The sequence below is a fragment of the Typopeltis vanoorti genome, chromosome 6 (assembly GCF_054136105.1).
Source record: "Typopeltis vanoorti isolate ZY-2024b chromosome 6, IOZ_Tvanoo_1.0, whole genome shotgun sequence".
Classification (NCBI taxonomy): domain Eukaryota; kingdom Metazoa; phylum Arthropoda; class Arachnida; order Uropygi; family Thelyphonidae; genus Typopeltis; species Typopeltis vanoorti.
In genome coordinates, this window is record NC_143554.1 from 29916841 (window position 1) to 29932764 (window position 15924).

At 35.8% G+C, this 15924-nt stretch overlaps 1 protein-coding gene across 2 annotated transcripts in view; it reads right to left on the reverse strand.

Annotated features, from left to right (window-relative positions):
* Positions 1 to 15924, reverse strand: part of LOC150105356 (YEATS domain-containing protein 4-like) — a 163516-nt gene that overhangs the window by 86174 nt on the left and 61418 nt on the right. For both annotated transcript variants that reach the window (XM_090394736.1, XM_090394735.1), the window contains exon 2: positions 14427 to 14549. In XM_090394736.1, the coding sequence (XP_090250862.1) occupies positions 14427 to 14486 (60 nt within the window). In that variant the 5' untranslated portion in view covers positions 14487 to 14549. The remainder of the gene's footprint in view (positions 1 to 14426; positions 14550 to 15924) is intronic.

Consider the following 15924-nt stretch of genomic DNA (forward strand, 5'->3'; position numbering starts at 1 on the left):
AAGAAGTATGTTTTAGCAAGTTGCAACGACAATATTATGTTCTATGTAAAATGTATGTAATATAAGGGTCAAGGCGCTTGGACGAGTGTTACGCTTGCGGCAGCGTAAATTATCGGAAAGTGGCTCATGCTCGAATTCACAGAATACGCTGCCCTAAGGGAACATGGTGATCCGGATGGACTAGCGGAAAAAGAAGGTGAGTGTCGGGCAATGTTTCGTAAGAAAAAAAGAGAGCGCTAAAGGTGCAAAAAAAAAAAAAAAAAAAAAAAAAAAAAAAAAAAAAAAAAAAAAGGGTTGCCCCCCCCCCCCCCCCCCCCCACGAAGAAGGCTTTTTGATCATGACACTTTCGCCCATGCTCAAGTCGTGACAGTTTGTTTTTGACCTACTCTTCTCAGATGAGCGGTTCTATTCTCATCTCGTGATGGATTGGCAGCCATAGTTCCCATATTCGTGCCCGCGATGTGGAATAGGATCACTGGAAACGGAACCAGACCAACGTGGACAGATCACCAGCCGTGCTGAAAGAGGCAAGTGAGAAGTACACCATGTATGACCACATGTGTAAAGGTAATTCTACGATGGTCCAAACTAAGTTTTCAAGGAATGAGAACCCAGTACTGTATGCAGAAAGTGGACCATCTTAGTAAAGTAATGTTTTATTTTCCCTTATGTTAGATGAGAAGCATGCTGTAAAATAAGTGTGAATTGCAGTTAAGTGTGAACGAACATTCTAGTGAGGGACTTTAGGTGATTAGCGTTAACTGCAAAGGTCTAGAATATATAGGTATAGGTATCTTTGTCTCAGATTGTGAATAAAGTAGAGTGTGATAATTATGATTTGTAGCCTTTAACATAGCTTGATAGGATAAATTGAGAAGATTAGAGTTTTGATATATGTATTGTGTAAGTCAAATGATGGAATCTTAAAAGTAGCCTATGTTAAATTTCCAATTAAGTTCCAAATATCAATGATAGCTCCTCACCTGAGTATGACTTTAATATAATAGTCAGAATGAATGTAACTATGTACAATTTAGTGATCTTAATAAATGTTCTTTATGTTTTAACCTGAAATTAGATGCCTGAATTCAACTCATCGCTCATAAATTAAGAACCTAATGTGGAGAATAATTGAATATTTATAGGCCACGATTGCAAACATCATTGAGTATAATTAGATAATTAGGTGCTGAAGGATAAGTGTAGGGATAATCACCTCTGTATAATTTTTGAGAGAAGTTCCTTGGTTAAGGATTCCTCCTAACCTAAGAATACTGGCTGGCACAGCAGAACAAATTTGCCAGTATCTGACGGGGAAACAACTCCAGACAGCAATTACAAGGGACTTGTCTCCAACAAGGAAATAGGCCCTTTGTCCGAGAGTTCAATACACGTGGTTACTCTAAGTAGTCGGCCAAGTAGATAGATAGTCTTCATAGTTTAGCACCATAGCTTGTGTTAAGATAGGATTATCAGGGTAATCAGTTTAAGGCAGAAATAAAGTAAATTGATTAACGCAAGGATGAGATGTTGAATATAGATATAGAATTAAAATAAAGAATTGACGGTAGATATTGAAATTAAAAAAAAAGAATAAAATATAAATACATTGTTAAATATAACACGTTTGCAGCTTTGTGCAGGTGCATCTTGGACAGCCTTATTGCAGTACAGTTAGTAGATGCCTCGCACGGTTAACTCAGTCACTTGTTATCACAGCTAGTTTCACTGTTTTTTTTACCCTTAAAATGGAATGCAAACTCAAAACTGAATGCACTGGTAATAAATCTAAAAAACGAAGGTCTGCAATTATTTTAGAAGAAAAGTTGAAAATAATTCGTATGTACAAAGGCGGGAAAATTCTATCAACAATAGCTCGGGAAATAAATTGACCCATTTCGACAGTGAATACAATAGTGAAAGATAAAGTTTGCATTGTTGAAAGCACGAAAGGTGCAGTAGAGTTGAAAAGGGCATAATTATTACCAAGAAGAGACTGAGTCCAACTGTAAAAAAATAATGTAATACAGCGGTATGAGTAGCCATTGAACATTTTGTTGTATGTATGTAATTTACAAATTAGACTTACGTAGAGGTTTACAGGACACATTACTTACGTAACTCGGGGTGTAACTGTATCAGTGTTACTCATATTTTGAAAAGCTTTCTGCAACCATATTTATTCAAATTAGGCTGATTTTTGAGAGCAGTAGTAGATTGTAAAGACCGTCTTCTAAATTTTCTGTAGTGAGCATGGTCTGCAAGGCACAACCGACCGCAGTAATGATTGCACATGCATTTTTAATGTTCTTTCATGTGGATGGTGGCTGATCCTATTTATCCATAGTAGACCAACTCGCAGGAACATGGAACTCTACATACACCACTAACTGAGACAGGGAGCTCGTCCTAAGTGAAGCAGATAAGGGTAGCTAATTTATAAGTGGGACTTGAAACTTATATAGAAAGGTTGTATTTTTTTTTTTTTTTAAGAATCTTATTATTTCTTCTGATGTGCCTCAAACATAGTGGTAGATGATAGCATTACTAAAATCTTTCTGAAGGAGAGGTCGTGAATTAGGGGAAGATCGATTATTGTTTTGATACTAAGGGAATTGTAGATATTAGACAGAGGTGAGGTGTATATAATTGAGTACTGTTGCAAGAGAGCCCTCACTAAAACAAAGGTTATAGGATATATTGGTTAATATTTTAATGATACCATTTTGTTGAGATGGGATGGATTTGCTGTATACTGAAAAGGACATTATCATTAGTCAGGTATGTTACCAAGGTGTCTAGAAAGGTAGACTTTTCTTAGTTTCCTTGTCCATTGTAAATTAGTTTTGTGAAGTCTATTGAGGTAGGAAGAGTATAATGTGTCTGGACCATGAGACCAAATAGAAAACACACCATCCATATCTTAGACAGGTAGGTTTGAGAGGAGATGAGCTGAAAGCTTGTTTTCAAAATCTTCCACAAAAAAACTGGTAAGAGGAGATGAGAGGGGAGAACCTGTAAAGGCAATCCCTCTATCTGTATATAAATTTTGTCTTCCAAGAGAAATATCCAGAATGAATAGAAAAGAAAACTGTGACATCAGGAGGGAAAATTTTTTTTTATGAAGTAATAAGGTTTCACTCAAGGATATGACGTCGAATGTCATTCATCCTAGTGAGCTTTGATATCATCTCACAGTTCACCAACATTCCCTTATGACAACTTATTACTTAAAAAAAAGTTTTCCCTCCTGGCATGATAGATCTCTTTTCCTTCACTATTCATTCTGGATATTTCTTTTGGAAGAACAAATTTTATGAACATCTATGGGTTCTCCCATCTCCACATCTTTCTATTTTTTCATGGATCATTTGGAAAAACAAGTTTTTGACTCAGCCCTCTCAAAATTTCTGTATGGAAAAGATATGCAGATGATGTGTTTTCTATTTGGACTCATGACCTAGACACATTAGATTCCTTCCACAAGTCTTCACCCTAGAAACTAATTTACAATAGATAAGGAAACTAATAATAGTCTAGCCATTTCTCTTGGAAGAACAAATTTTATGGACAGATAGAGGATACTCTCTATAAGTTCTCCCATCTCCCACATCCTTCCATTTTTTTTATGGATCATTTGTAAAACAAGTTTTTCCTTGGTAACATGCCTAACTAATGGTAACCTATCCTTTTCAGTATACAGGAAACCCAACCATGCACACATAGATATATGTTCACAAACTTTCCCATTACCTAATTTGTGTTTCACAAGTCTTCTCATACTGTACTCTCATATGTCTCTGTAACTGAAATGAAATATTAGAATAATTAAATATTATTTTTAATCCTTTTTCAGAGCTGTTTCACTCCATTAAACTTTTATCACGACCTTTGTACTTCTATTCGTATCCAATCATTCCTGAATTATATGGCTTTAACTTTCCTAATACCATACAATAACCACTTCTGAGTTGCTAATCAGTCCAGAACTGTCTACGTGTCTTGAAGCATCCTTCCCATAACAACTATGTGGCCTTCTTTCCACATCCTTAGAATAAACTAGAGCTGAGACTTGGTGCTATTTTTATTGCACTTTCTCATAACACGTCAGCCATTCATCAACACCTTCACATCCCTAACTTTATCAATTTCCTGTAGTACAGCACCATCTCATAACAAGTGGGAACATTTCATTTGGATATAATATAATGCATCCAAGTATACACTTTGCAAGTGTATACTTGGATAGTATACACTTGCAAAGTGATCACTGAGTAATTCATTTTGTTTCTGCCACTACTGTTATTTTATGGGATACTCCATGGGGTCCAAAGACTCACCACAGAAAAACACTATTCACATTATAACTATCATCTCTCTCCTAGAAAGCACTCCCAACTGACTTCGGAAACTCATTCACTACTCTCCATGCAAAAACTAGCCCTTACATCTTTGCATGTATTGGAAGCTTAGTGGAATGAAATGAGAAAGAATTAAAATTACTTTTTAATTCTTTGTCTCAGTCAGAGTATAGTATAAGACTTGTAATACACATAAAAGGCAAACACATGAAACACATGAATGAATAAATCTAGTCCAAACTAGGTGGGAGTGTGCCTTGTAAACACCTGCTGACAGCCTAGGATATAAACTAGGATCTCAAAGTATTAGCATTTTCCATATTTTATGAAGTTTTATGCAACCATATCAATTCAGGTTAGGATGATTTTTGAGAGGAGCTATAGATTCTAAAAACAGTCTATCTCATTTAAATTGGTAGCTATGGAACATGGTCTGCAAGATCCAAATGATCACAGTCATGACTACAGATGTAATTTTTATGTTTTTCTATGTAGATGGCAACTTATCTTCCTTTTTGTCCATAGTAAGTCAACTTGCAGGGACAGGGTACTCTCTATACAAGAAGAACTGAGACACAGAGAGCATGGAGTTGGTCCTTAGTGGAGCAGATAAGGATAGCTAGTTTCCAGTAGGGCTTCGAAGCTTTCAGGCTATTTTTTCTGATATGCTTCAGATGCAGGGGATAGTGAAAGCATTACTAAGCCTTCTGAAGAAAATGCCATGGATTAGGGGAAGCCTGTTTCAAAATCTTCCATGAAAAATTTGGCAGGAGGAGTGAGAGGGTGGAACACATACAGATACCCTCCATCTGTTTGTAATTTTATTTAACTACTATTTAACTTTTTAAAATATTAAAAGGTTAAATAGTATTTTTTTATTCTTTCTCAATGCTGTTTTATTCCATTAATCTTTCAACATGAATTCTTCCCAGAACTTAAATCTTAACACACCTATACATCATTGCTAACTGCACTTTTAATAAATTTCCAGGGATGATTTCTGTCCCCAACTAGTCTAGTTCTGAAATATTTCTTCTGCATCAATCCATATCTACTGTCACAGAAAGCATTCCATAGAGCACTCATCATCTTAGTCACTTGTCTCTGGATCTTTTCCACCACTTTCTCATCTCAAAAAACCCAGACAAACAGACCTGAGCACAAGTAATTATCCATGGCTATATCAAGGCCTTATAAAAAAAAGAATAATCAATTTTCTGGAGTACCTTTCCATCAATGTGGTATACACATAGCTTGTAATCTTTTTATCTCAAAATATATAACTTGACACTTTTCCACATTAAACTGGAATCCATTATATTTTGCCTATATAATTATTTAAATTTAGGCTATTTAAATCATTCTGTAAGCTCTCTACATAATTTTTGCCTTCATGACATCTTGATTAACCATTATGCTACTTAATTTTGCATGAAGAATTTTAAGGTTTTAGGTGCACCACCCCAAATGTGTGAACAGTATTCTAAGGATGAGCAGATTTGGGATTTATATAGGGTTAGTAGCTGCATAGGTGTAAAATTACTTCTTGAGTAAAAAAGAATGCCTAGTTTTTTTTAGAAGCTGAGGAAGTTATTGATGTGATGTGTTTGTGCCAAGAGAGATTGGAGATAAATGTCAGTCGGAGGAGAGAGAGTTCATCTTATCTGGTGATGTGTGTAGATTATTACCGAGGATGAGGGAAGGTAAGATGAGATCCCTTTTGCAAGAGAAAAGGCAGGACAAATGTGTCAAAGGAGAGGATCTCTTTGGCACATGCTTCACCCATCCTGAGATGAGTGGAGAGTGCTATCATTGGCTAAGCTATGGATAGGATTTGTAGTGACAGAGTAGATCATTTATGTATAAGAGAAAGAGAGTAGGTGAGAGAACGGAGCCCTGAGGTATTCTTGCATTGGTGGCAAAGCTCAAAGAGACAGGGTGCCATCCATCGTGACATGTGGTGAACAACCAGAGAGAAAGGTGGCTAGCCAGTTACAGAGGATGGCAGGTAGATCTCAAGGAAGGCAATTTGCAAAACAGGCCTTGATGCCAAACATGATTGAAAGCTTTGGAAATATCAAGGGCAAACATTTCTCCAAACCTTTCCACGACACACATGTCCAGTGGTGAGTAATAAAGGCTAAGATATCAGCCACAGATCTGCATTGACGGAATCAATACTGGTGGTCGCTGTTCAACTGGTGGGCTTCTGGGTAGTGAAGAAGTTGATCATTGATAACTTTCTTATTATTTTGGAGATGACTGAGGTGATGGCAACTGGTTGGTAGGCTTTTGTTTCCCTTCTTTTAGAATGGGTTGGATATACGAGTTTCTATGAGATGGAATAAGCATTAGCTCTGGAGCATGCTTGAGTACAATAGGAGAGATGTCATTGGGACCACTTTGACAACTTTGTAGTGTTTACGTTGTTTAATATTCTTCTTATGTCTTTCTGCTGAAAGGCTACAGGAGGCATGTGGAGCTCACTTGCTGGTATGGAAAGAGGAGATTTGCCTTCATTGAGGAGAATAGTGATGCTAGGAGGTTGGCTTTTTCTTTAGGTGCTGTGGCACCCAAAGAAATTCAGATGGTGCCATGGCACCATCTGAATGAGAGTGCAGGTAAGCAGAAGTTGTGTCCAATGGCTTTTGTGAGGGACCACAAGGCATGGCTGCCATTTAAACAAGAGACGAGTTTTCTGCTAGTGGCTTTTATGAAGTTGGATTTGCTGATAGCTAATTTTTATTTATTGCATGCTTCTGCATAGGCTGAGTTTTTTTCTTCAATTGTTTTCATACATCTGCTTGAAAAGTGGACAGGAATTTTGGATGGAATGAAGGATTAATGCCTTCATGCCACTGAGGATGACTTCTATGGCTCACTCAGTGCAGGTGTCTGGGTCAGAAGAGCAGAAGCAATAGTCATGCCATGGGAAAGAAGAGTACCAGTTCTGGAGATCATCCCACTTTGTATCTTGTAGTGCGAGAAGACATGAGGTTGGGTGTGGTTGGAGGAGGATATTCTGTGAGACTGGAAACTTGCACTAGATTGGGTCTGAGTAAATCTCCTATTTGATTAACAGGAGCTTATGATATTTCAGAACCTTAATGTAGATATGACCATAGGATTAGAAAAGATATCATCCTGTATGTGTCTGTTATGAAAACGTGCATGGGAACTGGCAGCTCCACTGGCCAAGCTGTTTAAGTCTCAAGTAGTGGGAAGGTGTAATGGGAGTGGAAAGAAGATAAAATAGTTCTATCACATAAAGGAAACTACAAGACAGTAGAAAATTACAGAAAAATATGTATCTCAGGAGTGCTGGTTAAGGTATTGGAAAAGTTGATAAGATGCACAAGTCAGAAATGGGTGGACAGGAATATGATGCTATACCTCATACGGTATCATATTCCTGTCCAAGTAAATTGTGAAAGGTAGGTTTAGCCTTACTAATCTGCTCACTGTTTACAACAAAGGGTGGTAACCAAATTTTTTTAAACAAATTTTACAACCAAATCCTTATATCAAATTTTTACTTTAAACCACCGAACTAGCCATACAGATCAAATACATCAAGATATATGCTTTATATCCATATCATTTTTTCCATAATATCCAAAGGTTATATTTAATTCAATGGACATTCACATCCATGTAATTATGGATGTATATACCATCCAGGCCAGTACTGTGGTTAATGAGTTCAAACTGTTACTTCATACAAAAGATTAATTGCATCTTTGTGCAAGTAAAGTTCTTAAACTTTGTATTTAATTGTACTATTAGTCCAAAGTCATTTATTTATTTTATACTACTGGATTTCTGTAAGCCAAGCAAGTAAGTTAACATTTTGGATTGGTAAATCTTAACCTTTTACAATACCAAATATATCCCATTTGCCTTAATGGTAACTGCTCTTTTCACATGAGTAAAGTACATTTCATTACATTACAACCATGTCTCATACAGATATAAAAGGAAGCATATGGTCTTCTAATCTTCACAGATAAATATAAAAAATAAAATGGGCTATACTGAAGAGCACAACGACTTCTGACGTGGAACAATCATAGGATGCCACCTTTGCAACAACTCAGTTTGGGAAATTTCTGCACATACTAGGCCATATAATATAGAGCAAGACTGGTGACAAAGACTAGGGTACAAAAAAAAAATGTTTGCCCTTGGTTGAAACTTACTACCAAGTTCCAAAATGCCCCTGAAAGCAATGCCAGCACAGTAACTGTTTGTCAGGAGCTGAAGAACATGGGTTTCTATCAGAGGCGAATTCTCCACACTTGCTGTGCAAACTCATTACTTGAGAAAGAAGTAATATTTATTTGTTAATAAATGCATGCATTTATAAGCATTCCATTTAGGTTTTTATTTTTGTAGACAGAAGACATCTTAAGTTTGCGTGGCAATAATTGAGCTTTGCATTGTGTATCGAAAACCGATGCTTGCTTGTCTAGTCTATACTACCTGCTTGATCGGTTGTGGGAGCTTCCAGGTCCTCGCTACAGCACTGTGATTTCATAGCCATTTCTGCTCCCTCCAAGTTGTCTCACTGTTGCTTAAACACAGGCTATACGCAGCTCTAGCCAGCCTTTACAAGTGTGAGTGATGTTTAAGTTAACTGCTTTGTAGGGGACTGTGTATGTAAGCTGCTGCATTTATTAGTTTTCTGTTAATTTTGAGGCGCTAAGATGGATACCGGACAGTCATTAGAGGTGTGCATTAAGAAATCCCTTTTCCCGAAGAAAAATGATATTGTAAAGAACAGCAGGCCATGTCCGTCACTGCCAAATTTAAAAACTCATCACAAGGAAAAAACAGAGAATATGTTCGCTCATTCAGTGAAGGTCAGTACAAGAATACTCACTGGTTAGCAGATCAAAGAAATTGAATAAGTTGTTTTGTTGGCCTTTTTCTTCTGTTTTCTAGTGATAATAGGGTGTGGTGCAAAAGTGGTATTAGCAACTTACAACACTTTGACATTATCTATTACCAGGCATGAAAAATCTGCCAACCATATTAAGTGTTTTCTTCAATTAAACAGCTTTGGAAGAACAACAATTGATCACCAGCTTGATAAACAGAAATGTGTCAGAGATGTACTGCATAATAAAAGGTGAAAAAAAAAAATCGCGAAATTCTGAAAGGCTTAATAGATGTTGTCCATTACTTATCAAAGCAAGAGCTACCATTTCGTGGTCATGAAGAGTCCCTGATGTCTGCAAACAGAGGAAATTATGTACAACTTCTTGATCTAATAAGTCAGTATGATCCTCTTTTGGCAACTCATTTGAAGGAGTCTTTTTTAAAGGTACATCTTCAGCTAGTCAGAACGACTTGATTGCTATAATTACCTCAGTAGTTATGGAGGTAATAGAGAAAGAAAGAGATCGAGCAAACTGACTTTATGGCACTAATTATGGATGAAACTTCTGCCATCATAAACAAGTCTCAGCTTTCGACTGTTCTTCGTTACATTGAATGCAACAATGAAGTTCACGAAAGATTTCTGGATTTCACTGATGTGAGCCGAGATCGATCCACTGCAGCACTTTTCAAACACACAAGTGCAGTTCTGAAGGAGTACAAGTGTGAGAAAAAAACTTGTGGCTCAGACATATGATGGTGCTGCTGTCTTAGCCAGTTAAGTGAGTGGTTTAAACAAATGGATCCAAGAACAGTATCCGCGTGTGACTTTCGTGCATTATTACAGCCATTTGCTGAATTTAACACTACAGCAATCTGCTTCCAACATCAAAGAGTGTACAGTGTTCTTTCAAACTATGTTGGTCTTACTGCTTTCTTCTCAAGTCTACAAAGAGGAGAGCTGCTCTTAAGAACTTTTTTGAAAGGAAATTGCCCACTGCAGAGCCAACGAGATGGAACTTCACTTCGCATATTGTGTACACTGTGAAAGAGAATTATGGTATGATACAGGCAATCTTTCAACACATTTTGGATGCTCCAATGACTGGGACAGTGACACAGTTTTGAAAGCACAAGGTTTTTTAACTTTCTTACATACGTTTAACACTCGATTTCTACTGGTAGTATTTTCAAAGCTTTTCTCATTTTCTGATGTTGTCTTTAAAATTTTGCAAACCAAATCTCAAGATATAAGGTATTGTGCCAAAACTATTGAAGAATTCTCTTTAAATATTCAGACTATGAGAGAGGAAGGTTTCACGAGTATTTATGATAATGTTATACGTGATATGTTTGTGAAGGGGAACCAAGTCATAAGAGATGTCATGTGTGCGATGACTCAGAAGAGTTAAGATTTAAGCATCATTTCAATGAAATCCTGGACAACATCATGTTACAAATTCAAGAGACGCTTCAAATCTACTGCAAATTTTCAGTTCTTTTCTCTCCTTAATTATGATTTTTTTTGTAAGCTACAGAAATAAATTCTCTGAAAGCGATGTAACATGCCTGACAAAAAACCTATGGATCATTATTCGATATAGTTCGCTTAAAGGCTGAACTAATTGTAATGTACGTATTGTCTGAATTCAAAGACAGAAGCATTTCAGACTTAATGAATTTCATGCACACCAATAAAGTGTACTTGGGTATGCCTGAAGTTTTCAAACTCAAAGTTGGTAGTAAGTATTCCTGCCACGACATCCTACGTGGAACACTCATTTTCGGCGCTAAGGTGCATTAATACATACTGTAGTCAACCCAAGGACAAGAAAGACTGTATCGTTAGCCCTTTTATGTATCGAGAAAATGTTGCTTGGGAAAATTAAGTTATAACCAACTTTTTATGGCAATGTTATTGACCAGTTCATAAAGAAGAACTATAGGGTAGAATTTGAATTCGAGTAGGTCAACTAAACTGAAACAGAAAGAATATCATTTGTAAAATAAATATTTTCAAAAAATTTATTCAACTGGTATCCCCCCACCCCAATAGAATGGAAAAAAGCAATTGTGATTACTATCTTTAAAAAAGGTAATAGAGATAACCCTAAAAACTATAGAGGTATCAGTATACTAAATTCCTGTTACAAAATATATAGCAGAATCTTAAATAGCAAACTAATGAAATATTCCGATCATGTATAGACCCGGCCTTTTGCCTAAAATTAATAATAGAGAAAAGAAGAGAATATAATTTAGAAACACATATTGCATTTATTGACTTTGAAAAAGCATTTGACAAAGTTAAAAGAAACATTATTTAACATATTAAAAGAAAGATAAATACCAAATAATATCCTAAAAGCTATCACAAGTATATATGAAAATAATCAAATACAAATAAGATTAAATCACGAGCTATCATATATGAGAGAGATAAACCAAGGGGTCCGACAGGGATGTCCCCCTCTCAGCAACTCTTTTTAATATTTACTTAAATGAAATAATAATAAAATGGCATAACAATTTACATCAAGGAATTAAACTTTCTCCTACAGTGAATTTAAACACTCTCCTTTTTTTGCCGACGACCAAATAATAATTACAAATTCTGAAGATAACTTACAGAAAGCTATTTTAGATCTAAATGAGATAGTCAAAGATTATGGCATGATAATATCAACAAAAAAATCAAAAACTATGGCCTTTAAAGGACAAGGTCCAGCAAGAACTAAAATAGTAATAGATAACAAGATCTTAGAACAGGCGAATTCATTTAACTTCCTAGGATGTATGATCACATATGAAAATGAAAAACATATAAACGTAAAAATTGCAAAATATTTAAAAATAACAAGTATTTAAACCAAACCTAGTTCAAAAACAAACCAGACTAAAAGTATACAATACATTAGTCCTACCAGTCTTAATGTATGGAAGTGAAATCTGGACAATAAAACAAAAAGACAAAGATTAACAACAGCAGAAATGAAGTTTATGAGAAAAACTGCAATGTATACCCTATTTGATCACAAAAGAAATAAGAAATTATGAAAGAATTAAACCAAGAACCAGTAATAGAAAAAATTAAAAAATATAAACATAAATGGATGGAACACAATTTCATTCAAAGAATGAAAACAGAAAGATTACCAAAACAAGCCTTAAAGTACAAGCCATTAGGAAAAAGAAAACCAGGACGACCTCTCAAACGATGACTTTTAAGGCCGGAACAGGCCATGCTAGACCTAAATCCTTGATACGGATGATGAAAATAAATGTTGTATTTGTATGATTAAATGTACATAAATTTCTAAATATATAGTTTTAAATGGTCAGTAATTCATTATTCTGCTAATCAGACTTCAATCGCACCTCTCACTCCCTGAATAATAACAAGAGCAAGCGTGAATTTCAAGACCAGCATTCTCCCCTGGTTTCCATGGTTGTACAGCTGCACAGAAGCCTACCATCAGCAAGGGCATTGCCAAGTGTCATATGGAGTGGTGTAAAGCTCACAACCAATGGATTCAGGAACAGTTGAAATGAGTTCTATGAAGTGATGAATTATGCTTTACCATCTGGCAGTCTGACAGATGAGCCTGCTTTTGGCATATCCCAGGAGAATGCTATCAATCTAAATGTGATGTGCCAACTGTGCAGTTTGGTGGAAGAGGTATCATGGTCTAGAACTGTTTTTCATGGTTTGGGCTAAATGTCCTAGTTCCAGGAATGAAGAATGCGAACCCTGCAGCTTATAATGACATTCTACAAATTTCCAACTTTATAGCAACGGTTTGGTGAAGGCCCTTTCTGTATCAATGTGACAATGCCCTTATCAACAAAACAAAGTCTGTAAAGGAACAGCTTGATGAGATGGGTATTGACAAATTTGACTGGCCCGCAATGAGACCTGATCTCAGCTCCATAGAACACCTGGGATAAATTGGAATACTGAATCACCTGAAATCAGTAACTGACCTTGCTAGTGCTCTTATGGAAGGGAATTATCACAGAAACATACAAAAATCTAGTATAAAGACTTCCCAGAAGACTGAAGACTGTTACAGCAGCAAAGGTTTGACCAACTCCATTTTAATGACTGTCAGATAGTGTACCCTACCAGTTAATGCTATATTTTTTCAACTAATATCCATGACTATTACACATTACTACACAGAATGGGTTTCTAAAATCCAAATATATGATACAAAATTATTTCTTACTTTCAGTTTCCTTATAATAATACCATAATATTTAACCAAGATTGTTAAACAGGACCTGCCTTTAACTAAATTACATTTCATTTTGTTCACAATTTCACTAAATTTAATTATTTTTTTAAGCTTCTCTTTACATTAGTCCATTTTTCCTGCCACAAATGTTAAACACACACACACCTTTATTGAGTGACACTGTTATTTCACAAACAGTCTTCTCAAAAGAACTCTCTGAAAGAAAAAAAAAATATTAAAGCTAAGACAACATTTCTGCATCGCAAAGTTATAACTCAAAACCAATCAGTAATGACTTAGTGGTTTACCTTGTCACTAGCTGGGCAGGCAAGAGACAAGTTCAACTCTGACAAGCCTGATTGATTGACTGAATGGATTGCACCTCAACTCTCCAACAACAGACAAGCTGGTCATGGGTTTGAATCCCACTGCAAGCATGGTCATTTTATAAAATTTCATTTGGTTGTAGATAAATTTCAACATCTAGTGTGAAATCACCACAGTGCTTACAGGAGGTCTGAAGTAGCTTGAGAAAGTGCCATGTTTGATCTCTAAAGCAGGGTTTCTGAATTATCTAATTCATACTCCGCTCAAGTTTCTTATATATGATACATTTACAACCTTTCATGGAAGGGATCCTAATATAAACAAAATATATAAGCAACACACACCTCTTTCTTGCTTTTCACTTAATGAATCATACCTCTGAAACTTAGAAACAGGATTTTTGATGATTAATTGATCCATTAGTGCCTACTGCCTTGGGTGAAGATTATTACATCTGATGAGAAGATTAATGGCTTGCATCTTGTATCCATGTTATTTAAATTATTCATTTTGAAGTGTATTTCATCTTCTTTTTCTGATTAGAGAATAATATACAAAAAATATTTCTTAACCAATTTTTTTTGGTCACAAAATCAAGAGCTAGAAGTAGAAACATACCTTTACTCTACCACCTGAATCTGGCCCAAATTCTGCCATTTTGGATTTCAGTACTGCCATAATGAAATAGATGCATTTGACTCCAAAAGGAAAATTATCCTGTTCAGCACAATCATGATGGAACTATAATCATGAACAACTATTAGCATTAAAAATTTTACTCAGTTACCAAGTAGTAATTTTACTCAATTATTCACACACAAAAAGAAACTGATAGAGTAAGTTTATCTTTCAGATAAACATGTTCTAGAAGCCAGTAACGTTCTACTTTAACATTAATGTAAAATGGAATGAGAAGGGTCAATAAATTAATAAAGAAGTTAAGAAGCTGGTAATTAATTTATGTATCAACATGCTGTGCATGAGAGGAAAGCAGCACATATTGGTCAAAATGGATAGAGATCTAATTCTGCAAAAACTAGTAACATTCTACTGTAACATTAAGTAAGCTTTGCAATTATGTGGATCATGTTTTGTGACATGGCTTATTTAACACCTGTTGATTTTTGTAACATATCAATCACCCCCCCCTCACTCACACACACACACACACATGTTACAAAACTTGTAGCTTATCAATAGTATGCAGGCATACAGATGAAGAGCAAGATAGAATTTATTTTCTTGAATAGCCAGAAATGGCAGTCCATGGAGAATGTGGTTGTAAAAATTGTTTTAAAGAACAGAGGTTGATGGAATGAAACAAGAGAATGAAAAGTTGTTCAGTAAGCTTGAAGATGAACTGTCTGAATGATGACCAGCAGTTATTTGTTTTTATAGGCTAAAAGCAAAGAGGAGGAATGATTGAGGCCAGTTGGACAACACTTATAAAAATACCTATAGAAAAGAAAGACAGCAGACACAATGTCTAAGAAGAAATGACTGGAATGAGTTGGGAAAGGGAGGGGGAGGATGATCTCTAATAACCAGACCTACCCTTCTTTAGGATAGCATCAAGCATTTTTAGGGAGGTATATGGTGCTCCAGAGTGAAAACAGTATTTGAAGGTTCAATAAACATGGAATTTATATAGCATCGGCAGAGGAAAAGCTGAGAAAATATTATGGGCTGTGATGTAATAGGAAAGGTTGGAGATGTATGTTAGTCCACGAAGAGAAATCACAGGGATCCATGTATTACCAAATCTAAGAGAAAGTTAATTGAGATATTTATTGTGAGAAGAGAGGACTGTGATTTGGGAATATTGAGATTCATAAGGTTATCCCCATCAACATCAGAGAATGGCAAGATCAGAATCAAGGCAATGGAAGGCTTGGAAAGCTTAGGCACTTTCTTCAAGTTTCTGTCAAATAAACAGAAACAATGTTGTACTATTGCATCAGTAAAACTACAAACAGAATTTGAGGTTAGTGAGAGTGGGTTATTTATGTGTTGGAGAAAGGAAAATCATAAAATAGCACACAATAAGTTGGTCTCCATGTTGGACAAAATCAAATGACCTGGAAATGTCAACAGCTGTCACACAACTTTCTCTCCA